Here is a 19646-nt window from a genome sequence, read left to right as displayed (position 1 = left end):
CATTGTTGTGATCACTTTTATGGTTTATGTAATTTAAACAAACATTTTATTGATTAATGTTCCAAGATATTTATCCTATTTTCTTCTTTTAGTTTGATGCAAAAAAAATTGTTCAATCAAAATTTCATCCCAACCACTTGTACTCTATAAATACAATTCTCAAACCTAATATACTTTCAAGAAAATCTCAAAGCTTTAGAATCTTTAATGATTCATCCATCTTTTTAAAGTCAACATGAGAATGTAAATATCAGTACAAAGGAAAAGTGTCAATCACTTGAGAAAATGGTTTTGGGTTAAGAAAAATGGTAATAACTTCCATAAAAATTGGATATCTTCACTTTCAAAATACATATCTTATAAGAAAAATAATTCTAAAAACAAACACCCTAATAATAATAATAATAATTAAAAGTTCAAGATTGCCCCCAACATTATTAACATATTTTATTGTTTATATTTTTAAATTTTTAAAATTTTCATGTGAAAATCAAAATCAATAAACATGATATTAACTTTTTGCATATGATTCTCACTATTTGTAGTTTTAACTTTTTGTTTGATTAAAATATTTAATTTTTTATTTATATAAAATAAAAACTTAAAATGATTTTAACCTTTTAATGAGTTAAAATTTTGAATTTTTATTTATATATAATATATTTTTCACAAAAATTATATTTAATATTTTATATTATTTTTCTCTTGATTTTATTAAGAATAAAAATTATATTAGGTCATTGGAATATAAAGAAAAACACTACTGTAAAAGAAATTTCTTTTAATTTTGTTAAGGCGTTATGCACAAAGCAATAGCCATCTGACCCAAATATTTTCACTATCATTTTTACATATCTATTTGTTTCCACATAAGAAAAAGGAAAAGGTGCAAGGAAGGATAAGGTATCTTTCAATCAAACTTAAACGATGGCAAAATGACTACTCGCAGTGACAAGACCCTCAGTACTCTCAACCATTGGCAAAACTAAGACAAGCTAGACGGTATCACTGGGAGGCAAGAGCATCCCCTCCAAAACCTCCTGCAGCAAATCCCATTATCTTCCATACCCTACCGCAAATTCTGATGGAAATGAACCTTGATGATAAGAGTTACATCATCCTTCCATTCTTCTCTTCTATCTGATCTTATCTGATCTGATCAACAGCACATCATTAGTGCCCCTGAACAATTAAACTTCATTTTTCGCTTTCTCTTCTTCTCTGTTTTTTCCTTCCATCCTCCTCTTCCTTATCCTTTTTCATCTCTTCTTCAACCAACAGACTTGATAATGCGTCACTGGTAACCTATGCACATTAACCGGAAGATGCAAACAAGATTTCATCATATTTAGGATGGAAAAAGATGCAGTAGCACAAGAACAGGGAAGATGCAATTACATAAGTTACATGCATACATATTTCTTAGCTTTTTTTTTTTTCATAGGTAAAGATAGGTATGTACAAATTAATAAATAAATAAATAAAGTACACAGAATTTATACATGAGACACCTAAAAGAAAGATCTTGAAAGAGAAGTCATAAAAGACCACCCTTACTCTCAACAAGAACCCATTCAATCTACAAAATCAATCAAAGGCATTGAGTCTTCTCTTATGTACACGCTAACCCAAGGTGAAAGATTACAAATGAACAAATGTTTTAACTTTTGATTAGTCTATTCTTTGTTTTCAAAAGCTCTTCAATTTTGCTTCCATCAAATTGTCCAAAAACACAAAAAGGAGCAACTCTCCATACCCTCTTCCTTTCTTCCCAACAAATGAGTCATGTCAACTTAATAGAATATCTTTTATCAAAAAAGGGGATCACCCAAACTACACTGCATAGGGAGAACAATAGTTGTCGTAGAATCCTTTTTTTGGTACAATAAAGTAGAATATAATCAATAAACTCCCTTCTAAGTTTACAAAGAAAACATCTATTCATTAATGGTCACCCTCTTTTTTATAGCTAATTTGATGTCAAAACTTTCCCCTAAAAAGCTCACCTTGGGCAAGACCCATGGATTCCAAATAATGTTCATTGGAAAGGTGATTGAACTCTTGGGTTCCAAGACCAAATAGAAAATTTTGGCTGAAAATAGACCCTTTTTAGCATCCTTCCAAATCACCTTGTTGTTTTCTTCCCTACTAGTCAACTTCACTGGCAATGTTGAGAAAAAAGTCTCAACAACCTCCAGCTCTCAATCATTAAGTACATAGAAGCACAGATTCCAATGACTCCTCGCTCTTAAATCTTCCCATAAATCTGTCACCCAAGCCTCCTTTGATAAAGCCAAACATACAAGAATGGAAAGGAATTACACAAGGGCTCCCCCGCTGCACCATCTATCCTTATAAAATATAATCCTCCAATCATTACTATTTCAAAGGAGGTTCTACTAAAGAAAAGATCCCACGTCTTGCTTATAGCTTTTTAAACACCAACCTTGTAAACATCTCTCGCTTCACGGGAATACCAACCCGCTTCTTCCCCTTCAGAAACATATCTCTAACTCCACCTACCAAGAACGGCCTAATTCAAAAAAGAGACTTTTATCCAAAGCCAAGGCTCTTATCAAAGCAAACAACTGACCAACTAACTAAATGAGGCTTTTCCTCCAAAGTCCCACCTCCACAAAGAAAATCCTTATAAATTTTCTAAAACCTTAATCTAACCTTTATAGGGATTACAAACAAGAACATGTAATATTTTGGCAGACCAGACAACGTACTTCTAATCAATGTAAGTCTCCCCCCTTCAGAAATATATTGCTTTTCCCACAGCAACAGTCTTCTATGAAAGCTTTTTCCCACTGCATCTCATACTATTGTTGATCTGAAAAAGGCACCTAAAGGCAGACCTAAGTGGATGGAATCTCCCCCACCTTGCAACCTAAATCCATTTCTAAATCTTCTCATCTGCAACACCTTAAATTAGAATCAATTCACTTATATCTAGGTTTATTTTAAGCCTTAATAATTCTTCAAATCACATGAGCAACAAACTTAGGTGAACCAACCAATCTTAAGAATCCTTAGAAAAGACCAAAGCATCACCCACAAACAAAAGATGAGACACGTCTAGCTCCTCTCCCCACCTCCGTCTCACCCTAAAACCCAAAAAGTAGGCCCCTTCCCTAGCCCTCTCCAGTAGGCAACTCAACACCTCCATAGCCAGATCAAATAAATAAGGAGAAAGAGGACCCCTTGTCTCAACCTCCTCAAGCTTTGAAAGAAGGCAAAAGGGGTCCCATTGACAAGCACTAAGAACCTTGTTATGGATATGCACCAACTAATTGAATTAATCCTTTTTAGCCGAAGCCTATTTTTGCCAAAACTATTAACAAGAAAGTCCAATTGACATGGTCGCAAACCTTTTCAATATCTAATTTACAAATTACTCCACTAGAATCCCTCTTCAACATGGAATTGATTGCCTCATTTGATATGAGTGTCGCATCTAAAATTTGTATTTCCTAAGGAAAAGCATTTTGAAACATAGACATCACTTTTCTCACCATCATCTTTAATTTTCTTTGCCAAGACCTTAGCTAGAAATTTATATAAGCCACCCACCAGACTAATGGGTATAAAAACTTTTGAGTCCTCCACACTCCTTTTCTCTAGGGGGTAAAGCTACAAAAATAGCATTTAAACTCCTTCCAAACTTGTCACAATCAAAAACTCCCTAAAGAACCTCATAACCTCATCTTTCACAAAATCCTAATTAAAGGGCCAAAACGCCATAGAAAAACCATCAAGTCTAAGAGTTTTGTCCCCATTTAAGTCATGCAAGGCCCAAACACTTCCTCCTCTAAAAAAAGGCCCCTACAAGCCCACTACCTCTTACTGATCCAAGGTCTTGAAATAAATGTGATTGATGTTTGGTCTCCAATCCCTAGTATCAGACAATAATTGTTGAAAAGCCCGAGCCATTCCTTGCTTAATATTGATCTCCTCTAATAGCCACTCCTCATTCACCTTAATCTTAGCCAAAAAATCCCTCCTTTTATGGGCATTAATCACTTTGTGAAAAAACTTGGTGTTCTTAGGCCCCTCCTTCAACAAGATCTCTCTAGACTCTTGCCTCCATGAGACTTCCCCTAGAAGAGCCCACCTGTGGTAATCTTCTTTTGCTACCCTTTTGGCTTCCTCCTCCTCAAAAGAGAGTTGCTTCCCTCTCTTTAGAATCCTAGAAACCCACCTGATTCAAAATTAGATCCTTTTGAACAACAACATTACCACAGACTTCTTTGTTCCACACCTTCAGTCTTGCCTTTAACACTTTCAATTTAGAAGCCAAAATGAAACTAAAAGATCTTCTAAAATTAAGCTTCATCCACCGACTCTTGAGCAAACTTTGAATCCCTTTACCTTAAGCCACAAAACGTGAAAGGAGTTTTGCCACTCCTCATCCCTGCCCCATCTCGCAAAAGAGGCAAGTGATCCGAAACAGGCCTTTGCAAGGCACACTACATCAACCCACTGAAATGATTTCTCAATCTTCTGAAACCAAAAAAGGGTCTGGCCTTGACAAAACTGATTGTTCAAACCACCACACCAAGTAAATGGGGCCCCCAACAGAGAAAGATCACATAATCCAAGCTCCTTGATAATCTCTGAAAATCATCTCACGATTGCAAATAGTCTTTCCCCTCAACTTCATTTCCTTGGAAATCTAACAATATTGAAATCCCCACCTACACATCAAGGATCATCTGACAACCCTTTTATAACTCCCAAGTTTGCCCACAAGCCCTCCCTCTCCCTCCCAACAATAGGCCCATACACCCTAATGAAGATCCAAATAATATCGTCCTCACAATTTTTTAAATGACAAAAGATCCAAAATACACACACTTCCATGCCAACAAGCTTCAATACTCTATTGTTCCAAAAAACTACAACACCCAACTGCACCCCTAGCATCCACAACACCCCATTCCATAACCTACCCACCCCTAAACTTCTCACAATCTCTACCAACATATTATGGATTTTTCTCTTGTAAGCAAACCAAATCCAGTCTTTGCGATCTGATCAAGGACTTTATAACTTTTATCTTTGTCATTAGCCTCTTTAACATCCTAGTTGAGAATTGTCAAATTCATTGACTAACCGATACCAGCTCCATCATCCCTAATCCCCCACAAGCCTCCTTTAGGAATCACTTGCAACATCAAAGGTGGAACTTCCCACCATAGCTGTGCTACAGAGCAAACCAAACCCACAATCATCTGCAAAGAGCTAAGAACATTCCTCCCATCAGATTTAATTAGAGATCTAACCCATTGACAATTTCAATTCTGAGTGATATCTTCATCCACCACAACAAAACCTCCACACCTGTCCCGTAAAGGCTGAACAGCTCCTTCCACAAATGCAATGCGAGTCCTAATAATCTTATCCACACCTCTTTTGCAGGAACCCCATTCCAAAAGCACCTAACTACAGGGCCCATCTATCTAAATGAAAAAGTTTGTTCTGAAACATTCTCAACCCCCTATTAAAGCATTGATTCTGACTCAAGAATCTTCAAAATCAAACACGATAAGAGGTCCCCCTAGCAAAAACAACCACAATTCTTTCAACTGCCAATTCAAAATAGCCCACTTATTTAAAGTTTTCAGGTCAAAAGTTGGGGTTATAAACTCCCCCCATCTACCCATCAAACAAAGCTTTAAAGATTGGCCCCTCAAAAGAACCTCCCTTACTCCTAATTGAATCCAAATAGCCTCCCCACCTTAACTATAGCCTTCCTAGTCTTGTTTGTGTAAGACTCAGCTAAAGGAGCTTCCAACTTGCACCTCTCCACTACCTGCATCTTCCACCAAGGGACACACCTAAACCCTTGGAGGAAGAGACCATCCCAAGGCTACAGAGCTAATCTGCAAGAGTACGCCACCCCCTGGGCAGCCCATGCCTTCTGGGAAAGCCAGACCAAATCTTTTCATTTCCACTAAGAACACTAAATATTGGATAAATCTACCAGCTCCATTGCTACAGAACAGTAGCCTGAATCTCCTCCCCCCTTCCTCCCACACCAAAAGACCTAAGAAACTTTCTTCCTCCTGGAAACACAACTCCACTCTTTCTAGCAAACGAGATAGACTAATCTCTCCAAATCTAATCTAGCTAGAGAAGCCCCTGCCTCTCTCCACAATTTTCCCCTGCAGACAGCCATTGACCTTCTCAATGGAGATCTCAAAGGACTTTGACTCCACACCAAACCACCTAATCGCTACCCTCATCCTTTCTAGCATATTTCATTCCAGGAATTGGTCATAAAATTCTTTTTAAAGTGTTAAAAGAAAGATTGAAGGCTGCATTAGAAAAGTTGATATCTCATAACCAAATAGCATTTGTTTGTACATATTATCATGCCATCATCATGTCAGTGTCCTTTTTCTAATTTGTCATGTTAGTGTGCTTTATCATATAACAGTCCATGTCTGTTTCACAAAAGATTGATGCATCAACTCACAAGTGATATGGGCCGAGACTAGAAACCCTTCCTTTTCCAAACCTAAGTCTTCAATTCTACATTTTAAGTGAAGTGACAAATTTAGAATCTGATGCATGCCAATTAAGCAAGCATCACATGGTTTCTTTTTTCTCATTTCCACTCTGAAATTTGGCAATCAATATTCTTTCTTGTATGAGTTAGGTCATATAGATATTTGGTTCTGATTCAGTGTTGGATTCTACCATCTTTTACTGACTTTTAACATTCTTGAACTACAATCCTATTTCAGTAAAAGATTATCACAAACCTTATCAATCATTAAGTATTTCATAAGAATATTGTAGGAGAGTTTGATGTTCCTACTTAACTAATATGCCCTTGAGAATGTAAACAATGAAGTTGATTGGGCATTGAACAGAATGAAGCTAAACATTAATGTTAAGTGGAAAGGGGGAAACTGGGTTTATTAAGAATATTCTTTGTAATTATATGACTATAAATGGGTATGCTTAGCTTGTTTGATTAATAGTTACAAGCTTTGCTGGAATTATTAGTAGTTACTTAGAATTAACTATGGCAAGTAGTAACTAACATCTCTGGGATGAGTATTACCCAAGGTACTGCAACGAGTTATTGCCCAAATCTCTACAGCCTGACAATGTCGACACTATTATAGCAGGGTGCTAATAAGAATTCTTGGTCTCTTCTGAGTTTTCTTTACACAGGTTTTATTAATGGTTGTGATTACCCTTGCTTTTAACACTACGTTTTGAAAGCATGATTGCCTAAATCTTATGCTATCTTTCTCTCTCTCATCTTCTTTCTGTTGGTTTCTTTTCTTGTACTTTTCTCCCACTCTCATTTTTAAAGAACAAACTAAACCAGTTAAAACAACACTAATCCACATCTACCAATTTCTTCTCACTGCTAAACTAATCTATGACAAACCTCAACACTAATCCCTCGTTATAGTATGAGATTCCAAAAGACATGCATCAAATGTTTAGTGCACATCTGTTAAGAAATATAAAAATACAATAATGCTAATTTGAAAACTATCTCCTCAACTAAGCCCATGTGATCACACTCCTCATGCACTTTGTCTTTGAGATTTAAGTAACAAAATTCCTACCTTTATTTTTATATTTTGTCATGCAACACATTGTACTATGATGTTCTGTGTATTCATATTGTGGATACTTCATCATTCATGTAAATCAGACAATCCATGTGTGCTTCTCATTGCTGGCACACATTGTTACCATTTCCCACATGATTGAAACATCTTTGTTGCTTCAATATATCATTTACACATGCTTTAGTTGTAATTAAGTGCTAATTATATAAAGAAGCTAAAATTGACATTAGCACCCAGTCTCATATTCAGTGTTTTCTGATGGTGAATGGATGTACACACATGAAATATAACTGACTAGCCATATTCTTGTATATTTGCATCTAAGCAGGTTTTATGTATTGTTCCCAAGGATTTCAGTGTGTTTCTGAATTTTTATACTATTTTCATTCCAAAATGACACACTAAACAGAGAGATATATGAAAGAAATGAATTTATTCCAATCATATACAAAACATAGTGAACATAGTTAATTGTGATGGGATATCAAATTGCTAACAAGATTTTATGCCAAATTGTTAAATGGACCAAAGCAACTATCTCACTATAATGGCCCAAACAGTCCTTTAAGCAGGACCACATAACTGTCCCAGTGAAACAGTGACTTAGCCATTTCCCAGGCTTTTAGATTAACAAAGAAAATTGAGAAAGAACAAAATGTCCACAGATGAACTCTTAAGATGATATAATAGTCATTTCTCTATGTTAAGATTAATGTTCAACTCACCAATAATGCAAATGCATACAAAAAGATCTGTCAAATAATTCAACTATTGGAAGAAGAGCTTTTAATGTACAAATGTTTTATAACTCAATGTGTTTTTTAATGTATCATCTTTTGCGTGAGAAATGCCCAACAAACTTGTAGCTATCTAAGCCTTCACACTTTTAGTTGCATGTAATTCTAAGGTACAACTAACGACAAAAGGGTATAAAGCATACCTCCAATTTAGCTTTAGCTTCATCAGAAAATGCTTTACAAAGAATCTCATAACTGCTGTCAACTCCTATCTGCAAACAAAAATTTTCAAACAATCTGAACACTTTACAATAAATTGAATAAAGAATGTAAACAATAAGATATTGTATGAGAAGTATCTCAACAACTCCATTCCGTACCAATGGATTGACTCTTGATGGTGAAATACTTGCTATAGTGTATCTGCACAAAAAGATTAACATGCAAGCATGGTACAAAATGCAATGATAAGTAAAGGATTTTAAGGATATAAAATTTCATTACTAATTATAATAAGAAAAAGTAAAGATCCCTCAAACACTTGTGAGATAAAGCTGAGTAGAAATCACGAAAACTAAAATTCAGTTGATGATATTTATATGCCATCTCCAACTAGCATGCATGGTTGCTTTGAGGATATTAAATGAGGGTCTTTTCAATCCATTCATCTTCCGGATTTACATGTGATCATAAGATCAAAGTCTTCAATATGTAGGAGACTTCTCCCAACCAACAATTTGTAGTTCAGACACTAGAGAACATGCCCACCTATGATCATTTTGAATGTGCATATGCAAATCCTCATATGATAATCTTTTAGTAGTGGACTTGCAGGACTAAGCAGAGGATGAATAGCAGGGACTTTCTCACAAACCATGAACAACATTAAAGATGTGGGTTATTCTAACAAACCTATATAGAAATTATCCCCTCGATAAACAGGTTCTGAGAATTTTAACTTGTGCCAATGCTGTCATATCCAGTCTGACTTTTAATGGCTAGGTCTCTGTGAAATCTAAAGAAAATAAGATTCAATTTGAAGTGACAAACCCCGAAATGATGGGAAAGCTATCTTGCCAAATTCAATTTTAAATCATAAAAAAGAAACTATTATTCACAAGTTTGGTCAATGGTCTTAAGGCCCATGTGAAGAAATGGGCATAGTTCAATCAAACCAAGCGCTTGTCTTTAATCAATTCTCAAACGGTGCTTTGATCAATCAAGTCAAATCCTCCATTAATTGGGCACTTGGCAGTAGCTTACAATGAACATATTTTGACACAATTAAACAAGGCCACTTAGGGATATTTTAAGAGACTTAAGGGCATGAAAAAAGCCAACAAAATCCTAATGATCTCCATGTCATTTTCCATTCCTAAAAGTGTATGCTGACAATGCTAAAATCTCTTCAAATGCAGAATATATGAGGCTCCATCTTTCTAGCTTCAACATGAAAAACATTTGGACTCAAAAGTGACTAAATCATAACCAATTTTGCCAATATACTTTTCCAACACCTAAATACTTAACACTTATATTGTCTTTCATTTTGAGAGAAAATATAAGTTCTTAATTATTTGATACTACATGATATGATGATGCATAAGGCCAATGGACACCATTTTGACTTGACCACCAAAGACAACTCCCTATGGTGTTCTTTGACTCCAACTTACACACATGAACACAAACACAGAGGCAAATGTTGTGAAAGCATATTTGCAAACACGTGTACATAATTGTAACCTGTTGTCTATATCTTGGTGGTTTACCTCACTCACCCATCCACCCAGCCCAATGGACAGAACCCTTGAGTATTATTAGAAAGGACTTGAAGGGACACACACATGGATATGTATACTCTTCCTGATTCTTCTTTTACTTCATCCTCAAATTCCATTTCTACTAATAAAAAATATAAGTTGGTAATTTAAGTGAAAATTTTACCTTAATTTACCTATATAGAAATTCATAGCTGAAAAGTTTGCTTTTTGAACAGTGAGCACCACAGCACCCATAGAATTCTACAAAATGAGGAAAATGTTAAATCAACACCTCTTGCAAGCACGGATAGTATTTCTGAAGTATAACTTAGGATTTGTCACGTCCAAAGTTTAGCAAATAGAACCAAACAATATATATGTATAAAGAAAAACACACGCATATGCATGAAGATGCATGAACAAACTCAACTACATGCATATGCACACACTCGCACTGACAGCACGTACACATACACATACACACTGTGCATATACATGCATATGCACACACACACACACACAGAACATATACACAGAGGTATACAGACATACAAAAATGCACATATATACACACAAGGAGAGACACATACTCATACATACATATTTACACATATATACACTCATATACATACATATATACATGCATAAAAATATGAAAACACATGCACATTTACATATACAGGTACACAAGTTTTTATGCATAGCTTAGAGAGATTGATGGAACTCCAGTATGAGATCATATCAACATAAACACTATCACAATTTCTAGGAGCTCTGTTTGGATCTCAAAAACAACAAGGACAGAGAGGAAGAAATCAATTTTGCATTGTTTGGTTGTGATGGAAAATAGGAAGGAAAGCAAATAGGACCAGGAACATGCAATAAAGTAATGAAAAGTTGAGACTATTTGATGAAAGAGTAAAGGAAAACATTAATGAGGCTCGATTTTTTTCCTTCCCTTTCCTTTTTCTATTCCTTCATAGTTTCCGAGAATTGTTTAAAGCAGAAGTATCATGTAAAGTAATTTGCTAAGCACTGTCCTTTCATTTACTTCCATGTCAATATAATTCCCCTAACCATCAAGAGAGAGGAAAGGAAAAAGAATTTAGCACCTTGCAAGCAATAAGCTCAATTAGTTGCATTAAGAATCTACCCAATCCCTTCCCTTGCACACTAGGCTCAAGCTGTAGTTCATACACATAAACAACAGGTAGGTCCTCCTCTATAGTAAAGCGGTATTGTACAAATCCAACAATGGTGGCCCTAGCACCTGTGATTGTATTAGAAGTCTTTCCAGTTCCCAACAGTGCAGTCATCTCATTAGTGCCAGAATCTGGAAAGCTATGCACAAATATGTACCGTGCTTCTGGAGCAACCATTTCCCTGCGCTTCACCTTCTCTTCCGCAGGCCATTCAGATCCATATGACCCCTCCATATTGACCTGCAAGTTTCAGAGACATGTCCTATCATATTGCTCTATGACAGGCTAATTCAACAGAGAGGAAGAAAGAGGCACAGTTTCATCATTTTGGCTCAGCAAAACAAAAGATGAAGATATCGGCATTGGCTCTTACAACCTTAAGGAGGTTTTGAATGTACTGCTTCATGGGAGAGGACAGCTTATCACCACGCCCTGATTTCAACTGTACAGATAGGCCTATAAATCAAATTAACATAAGCATTAACTTGGAAATCAAGCATCATGATGGCTCAGAATAAAAATAAACATAACAATGTAATAATTATAATAATAACAATAACAACAACAACAACAACAACAATAATAATAATAAGCTTCACATAACTATTTGGCTCCTTGTGTTGACAGAAAGTAGACACAGAAAACATACGACAGAACAGACACATCATTGGGTACACAGTAAAAGGATATATATACTTGATCCAAAATATTGGAGTGTGCTTCCCCTTTTAAATCTGGGATAGCACTTTTTAGCAAATAGGGGTCCCATAGAGCAACCTTGTTCGTCTCATGTTACACAAGTTCTTCAATGAGATAACCAACAGGATTGTATCAAGAATGATCTGCAGCCAATGCAACAGTTTGAACAAATTTCTTTTTCTTGATTCTATTTCAAATGATTTACTATAATGATCATCAGGTAGCAAAATTGATAATTAAAAAGCACAAACACGGAAACACCTTGAACAAGTAAGTGGCATGAAAGGATGATAATCGGTGATAAAAAAAAACATCAGTACCAAAGTTATTCCTAGCATGGAGGCTAAGGCAACCAAAGTAGTGGTATAAGTCTGGGGTTTAATACTTTGGACAACCCACCAGCCCTCTCCAGTCTGCTGCTGCCAAAAGGAGGGGAAAAACAAACAACAAATAAATAAAAAACATAGGCCTCACGTTGAACATATGGATGAAGTTCTTTCTTCTTGTAGGAAAAGTAGAGACATTCATGTTAATAGGCACCTAGCAAAATGGGGCAGACCCTAGTATGCAGAGAGTATACAAAGTACACCAAAAGCCAAAGAAGCAAAAAAAATAAAATAAATAAAATAAAAAATAAATGCAACCAGCATGAAAGCTACCTAACCCCTACTCAAACTATTAGGTTATGTTTGGTTCTTGGAAAGTACCTAAGAAAGATAAAAAAATACAAAGGAAAATTATTTTCTCATATTTGGTTGTGGTATAAAAAATATCAAATACAATTAAAATTAGTTAGAAATTTATACATATTTAAATTATTTAATCTTTATATAAAAGTGTTTAAATAAGTTACAGGAGTTTGAAGTAGTATATATAAATAATTTATTAACTTTAAATGTATTTTTTATTTTCATTCACTTTTTATTTCCTTCTACTTTTCCTCTCTATTTTCATTCCCTCATGTTTTCCCTTACATTTTCTGAAAACCAAACATAGCCTTAATGAAATATAAAGAAGATAGATGATCATCTCCTAAACAACCCTTACTTCAAATGAACAAATATTTATGGAGATTTTTCAATGCCAGTTAGTAACCTCTCCAACTCATCAAAAATCCTTAGCTCTACTTCTTATAACACACCACAACAAGCATAAAAAGGTCTACTCCACACCATTTTGCGAACCTTACCACAAACCATCGCCAACCATACTAAATATCCTTAACAAAATGGGAAATAACCCATGACTATAAACAAGGAGAACAACAAAGTCACAAAGTCCCTTGTTATGTCGGCAAAAGCTTTGATGCAAACATCGTTAATCAAGAACACAAAGATAAAAAATAAAAATCAACACAAACGGTATACGAGATTTTAACGTGGTTTGGCCAACCATGCCTACGTCCACGGATGAGAGAGAATCATTTCACTATACAATAGAGAACATTGCAAAAAACAGAACCAAAACATTATAGAGGATAGAACCACATACAACTATTAGGTTCCCGAAACATCCCATGTTTCCCCACTTTTCATATCCCTACCCTACCATGAGCCCTCTCACTTCACTAAGTACCTTCCGTTCTTCCTCACATCTCTATCCACCTCATGTAATCTTTACAAGCCTATCTCTATCTCATAACTTTTTCCCCTCATGACTTAGAATATTTATAGAGATATTTCCAACAACCTTCCTTATTCTATAAGGAAGTCTAATATTACAATAATATATCAACTTAGAAATATTCTATATAATATTCTTTATAAAAAATGAATTTATATTAATTCGGAATTTGAGACACTTCCTAACAATCTCCACCTTCAACCAAATTCCATGAAATCAATCTTCAAACTCTCCATGACACAAGTTTTTGTATCATATCACCACGAGAAAGCAATCAACTTCACCTTCAACTGAAATTCCTTTTGTCTTCATCTTGTATGCTTTGTAATCTTTTACTCTTCTAGAAATCTTCAATCCGAAGCTCTGATACCAATTTGTTACATCGACAAAAGCTTTGATGCAAACATCGCTAATCAAGAACACAAAGATAAAAAATAAAAAAAATAAAAAAAATCAACACAAACGATACACAAGGTTTTAACGTGATTCAGTCAACCATGCCTACGTACATGGATGAGAGAGAATCATTTCACTATACAATAGAGAACATTATAGAGGACAAAACCAGAACATTACAAAGGACAAAACTATAAACAACTATTGGGTTCTCGAAACATCCCATGTTTCCCCACTCTTTGTATCCCTACCCTACCATGAGCTCTCTCGCTCCACCGAGTATCTCCCGTTCTTCCTCACATCTCTATCCACCTTGTATAGTCTTTAAAGACTCATCTTTATCTCATAACTTTTTCCCTTCATGACCTAGAATATTTATAGAGATATTTCCAACAACTTTCCTTATTATATAAGGAAGTCTAATATTACAATAATATATCAGCCTAAAAATATTGTATATAATATTCTTCACAAAAAATGAATCTATACTAATTAGGAATTTTGGACACTTCCTAACACCCCTCATAATGGATAAGAATGTGGTTAGTTAACTCCTTTCTTTGTCTACATAAAAACAAGAACAAGGTCCAACCCGATCTTATAAGCTAATAAATCTTAAAAATTTTATCCCAAAGACTTCCCAAACAAAGAAATCAACCTTAGATGGAGCCTTCAAATCACCGTTCTTAGAGACTCTTCACACCTATAATCACAACCACCATAAACAATAATCTGGTGGATAAGCGGCAAAAAGAATTCTACCAACTTCAATTCCCAATGATGGAAGCTCCTAAAGGTTTTACTATCTAGTGTATCCAAGCACTCATCCCGTTCCATTCCATCCCATTAATCAACAAACTGGGAAATGTTTGAGCTGCTAAATTAAATAAGTTTGGGAAACAATCCTTTGAAGAGAACTTCCCAGATGAAACAACCCACCAGAACTTGGTCTAGAGACCAACACCCCAAGAAATGCACTTTAAGAGAGAAAACTATATTAAAAAACCCGCCAAAATAGCGGCTGAAAGTATACAAAGAAGAATAAAACACGCCCTGCTCCCCAGCTGGAACAAATCAACTACTAAGGACGAAGGTGCAAAAGGAACCCCACCCTTAACGAGTTCCCACCCAATCAATAAAATCAACTAAAGTCGAAGGACCATCTTTTATGAACAATTTCGTCTTCGACCAAAGGAAATAAATAAAAGAACTCTTAAGTCTTTGGATTAACAACACTTCTTTCTCAAACATTATTTTGTTTCTTGCCTTCCAAAGCGTCCAAAAAATACACAAAGGGTCTACTCTCCAAACTTCCTTTCTCTTTTTTCCCACAAAAGACCCGTCCTAGCCCAAAAGCATCGCCTTGACAGTGGTTGGCAGCACCCACTGCACCCCAAAAAGAGAGAAAAATATCATCCAAAGAGTCCTTGCCTTGGCACAATGGAGCAGAATGTGGTCTATAGATTCTTCATGCATTTGGCAAAGGTAGCATCTATTCGCTAAAAGCCAACCTCTCTTCTGAAGTTGGTCCAAAGTAAGAGCTTTTTCCCACAAAGCTTCCCACCCAGAAAAACTCACTTTAGGTTGCACACAAGCTTTCCAAATGACAGTCGAGGGGAAAGAGACTAGAGGGCCTAAATCTAATGCTTTGTAGAGAGACTTAACAAAAAACTTCCCACATTTAGTCTCTCTCCAAAGCACCCTATCTTCCACATCCTACTAAACTCTCTTCCCATTAAGGCCTAGAAAAAAGTTGTGCACCTCATCCACCTCCCAATCATTGAAAGGTCTAGAGAAGTGCAGGTTCCAACTCCCCCCACCCTTAGTGGAACTCCACACATCTTTGACCCAAGCATCCTTGACAACAGCTAAAGCAAATAAAGTGGAAAAAGAAACACAAAGGGGTGAATCCCCACACCATCTATCTTTCCAGAATTTCACCCTTTTGTCCATTCCTCACCTCAAAAGAGAGCCTACTGCTTACAACATGTCACTCCCTCCTAAGTACTTTCCACAACCCCACACCATGAACACCCCTCACTTCCTTGGAACACCAACCCCCTTGCTCCTCCCCAAATTTTCCCCTGATCACTTGATTCCAAAAAGCCCCTCTCTCGTTAGCAAATCTCCACCTTCATTTGCACAAAAGCGCCTTATTGAGAGTAGAGAGACACTTTACCCCCAGCCCCCCTTTACTTTTGTCTAGGCAAACCAAACCCCACCGTACAAGATGAGGTTTCCACTCAAGGGCCCCACCTCCCTACAAAAAAATTCCTCTAAATCTGGTTTATCCTCAATCTGACCTTTCTAGTCAAAGAAAACACAGACATGAAGTAAATGGGCATGCTCGCCAAAGTGCTCCCAATCAAGGTGATCCTCCCTCCTTTGGAATTGTATTGGCTCTTCCACCTAGCCAATTTCTTCTGAAACCTCTCCTCCACTCCATCCCAAACAGCCACGAATCTATGAGAAGCACCTAAAGGCAATCCCAGGTAAGAGGATGGGAGACTCCCAACCTTACACCCAAGATCCGCAGCCAAAGCCTCCACGTTTTCCACACCACCTAACGGGACTAACTCACTTTATCCAAATTAATTGTCAACCCCGAAATGACCTCAAACCACATTAGAATCCAACTTAAATACATCATCTAATCCTGAGAAGCCCCACATAAAACCAAAGTATCATCAACGAATAATAAGTGAGACACTTGAACCCCTTCACTACCTCTACCCCTCGCCTTGCAAGCTACCAAAAAACCCCATTTATGGCTCTCTTAAGAATGCAACTAAGAGCCTCCATAGCAATCGCAAATAAGTACGGCGAGAGGGGATCTCCTTGCCTTAAACCCCTAGAACTTTGGAAGAAACCTGAAGATGTCCCATTAACCAGAACAGAAAAGCTAGCTGTGGAGATGCACCACTGCATCCACCGAAGCCATTTCTCCCCGACACCCATCATACCCATAACTGAAAGCAAAAAGGACCAGTCCACATGATCATACGCATATTCTAAATACACATGCTTGAAAGGAAATCATCCTAACCTCTTTCTGAGATAAGAGGATTAATAATATAGATTGTAGAGAGAATTAAAATATTTTTTAGGTAATATTAACAGAGATATTGGTCTCAAGTCCACTCTTTACACAAATTTTTTATTGCCTTAAAAGTGCTTTTCAGCAAAATTAGGCATAATATGCTTTTACAGAAGAACCGTCAAAGACTAAAAAAATTCATAATATAATGGCGTACCAATTGTATCATAATGACAGAAGGGAGAGAAAGAAACAAGAGGGTCTTTAACAGAAGAAGCTGCTTTCATGGCTTCATCAACTGCCTTCTTTTTTTCAAGTATCTGCAATCCAACCAACCAAATCCATGAAACTTAGTAATATCTTCTCCGTTTAGTAATCTTTTAAGAATAAATACAAATGTACCCACATCTTTCCGTTTCATCCTCTTTTCTCCGTTTCTTGAGAGACCCCCGACCTCCATTGCTGGCTTCTGCCCCAGAAGCTGAGCCAAACCCTTTTCCATCGCGACTGATTTCTTGACCCGGGTCGGGTCCAAAATGATTCTGCAAATCAGCCCCGGTCTTTCCTTAAGCTGCTTTAGGCAGTAGACAGGAGAGGGTGTTTTTAAATATATGATTCATATATAATTTTATGTTTAAAAATTTATATAAAAAAAACTTGATATATGAATTCTAAGAAAGGGAATGGGACAAGAAGGATAATCATCGGCAGGAAGAACTTAGTCCTCGCAGCGGGGATTCTCTATACCAAATCCAACTAGTTTAAGGAAGGAAATAAGACTAATGGGGATGAATAATCCCCAATCCACCTAATTTAAGAAGGGAAACGGGACAGGATACGAAAAAGTAATAGAAATGGGGATGAGGTGAGCTGCCTCTAATCCTACCTCATCTCGTTTATATCCATGGATTGAAAAATGGGGCAATTTCACTAATATTTTCACAAAATATCATTGAAGGTGTCGATATGAAATCGATTACTGATTATCGGAGGAAAAATCGCCAAAAAAAATCGACTAAATAGTGTCAATATTTTGGTAAAATGCCGATATTTCGACGAAAATATTGAGGGAGACAACACGTGCAAGTGGGGAGGGAGACAACCAAAAAAATCACCCCTTTTTGGGTGAGTGCCTTCTTCCTTGAATCCAACAACAAATTTTGATTTTTTGACGATCCCAGATTTCACCGTGTTTTAATATTTATAATTTAAAAATTAAAAAATTCTAAATTTATATTACCATTTTATTTTATATTATCCTTTTATTTTTAATTACTTTTCATATTTATCTTATTAATCTTATTTTAAAAAATTATTATCCTTTCACTTTAATTTTTTTATCTTTCTAATTTTATTTAATTAATTTTTTTATTTTAAAATATTAAAAATATAAATTTACAATGAAGGTATAATATTTTATAAATAAAAATTAATTTGATAAGATAAATTATTAATATAATTTTTAATAATTTGAATTATTTAAATAAATTAATATTAATAGCAAAAATTTGTCACCACAAATTTATAATAAAATTTTAAAAATTAAATTTCAAATAAAATACTTTATGTAAATCGATTTAATTTTTTATTTGAAATATAATAAAACTGGCTTTAATAAAAGTAGTTTTAAAATTTTAAAATAAATTAATATAAATATATTAAAGGAATTTAAGTTAATTTAAAAAAAAAAATTGATAAATATTATCCTTGATCATTGTGGACCCCACATTTTCGCTCAATGCGTTCCAACTCGATGACGTAACTCGTTTTTTTATTTATTGAAAAAATATGATTTTTAGATAAAAAAGAAAACCCTAAGTACGACTCCTTATTTGGAAAAGACGGTTTATGAAAAACCAAACCTGGGTTCGGGGGTTCAGGTTACTTACTAGGAAAGTACGTTAAAGACCGTAACACCCCTCTAAGCCCCTAAAAATTGGTTTCTATTAAATAAGGTGAAACATGTATGACACTTAACTAAGAGATCAATGGATACCAAAATAATCAAATAATAAAACGAATCATGTATGAGAATAAGCAAAGTGGTTGTGAAATTGTATCTTAGCAGCAAGTAAAAATGCATTGTCAATGAAAAAGGGCTAGTGCATAATGATAGGTGTAAAATATCTCACACAAAACCAATCAAAATCAAATAATGTCAATCATGCAATTCACTTGAATCGTTTTCATGGAAATGTTATGAATGTTGGGCCCCTACCAAAGCCTAATTGATTTTGCATGAATTAATCCCATAAATTCAATTATTTTAGAATTATGAAAAATTCATTCATGCTTATTAAAAATCGAAAAAATCGAAAAATTATTTGAAGATCAAAGAAAATTTGTGAAAGTGATTACCTGAAGGGAAATGTAACAAGTTTATTAAAAACGAGATTTTTGGTGACTCTAAACCCTAAGGAAGGAAGAAGAAGAAAAAAAAGATTTAAAATTATTTGAAAATTGGAGTTGAATTAAAATTATTTGAAAATTAAATTTGAAAATTGGAATTTTGGAAAATTATTTGAAAATGGAAATTTTAAAAATTGGAATTTTGAAGAATTATTTGAGAATGGGATTTCTTGAAA

The 19646-nt window shown here is 35.4% G+C and overlaps 1 protein-coding gene across 3 annotated transcripts; it reads right to left on the bottom strand.

The window, feature by feature from the left end:
• Positions 1–764: 764 nt before the first annotated feature.
• On the bottom strand, positions 765–18146 carry LOC117934419 (N-alpha-acetyltransferase 40). 3 transcript variants are annotated; one of them, XM_034856095.1, is made up of 9 exons: positions 17948–18146; positions 17468–17632; positions 17279–17381; positions 11680–11762; positions 11217–11546; positions 10289–10365; positions 8722–8764; positions 8545–8613; positions 765–1305 (listed from the first exon to the last, which is right to left on the bottom strand). In XM_034856095.1, the coding sequence occupies exons 2-9, from the start codon at positions 17561–17563 to the stop codon at positions 1198–1200; spliced, it is 909 nt and encodes a 302-aa protein (XP_034711986.1). In that variant the 5' UTR covers positions 17564–17632; positions 17948–18146; the 3' UTR covers positions 765–1197. The 3 variants fall into 3 exon arrangements, with proteins under 3 accessions (XP_034711986.1, XP_034711988.1, XP_034711987.1); XM_034856097.1 differs by having other exon boundaries at positions 10299–10365; positions 11375–11546; positions 17468–18146; XM_034856096.1 differs by having other exon boundaries at positions 11683–11762; positions 17468–18146.
• Between the last annotated feature and the right edge of the window lie 1500 nt (positions 18147–19646).

This window comes from Vitis riparia, chromosome 17 (genome assembly GCF_004353265.1).
Source record: "Vitis riparia cultivar Riparia Gloire de Montpellier isolate 1030 chromosome 17, EGFV_Vit.rip_1.0, whole genome shotgun sequence".
NCBI lineage: Eukaryota > Viridiplantae > Streptophyta > Magnoliopsida > Vitales > Vitaceae > Vitis > Vitis riparia.
This window is presented reverse-complemented; position numbering and strand designations above follow the sequence as displayed.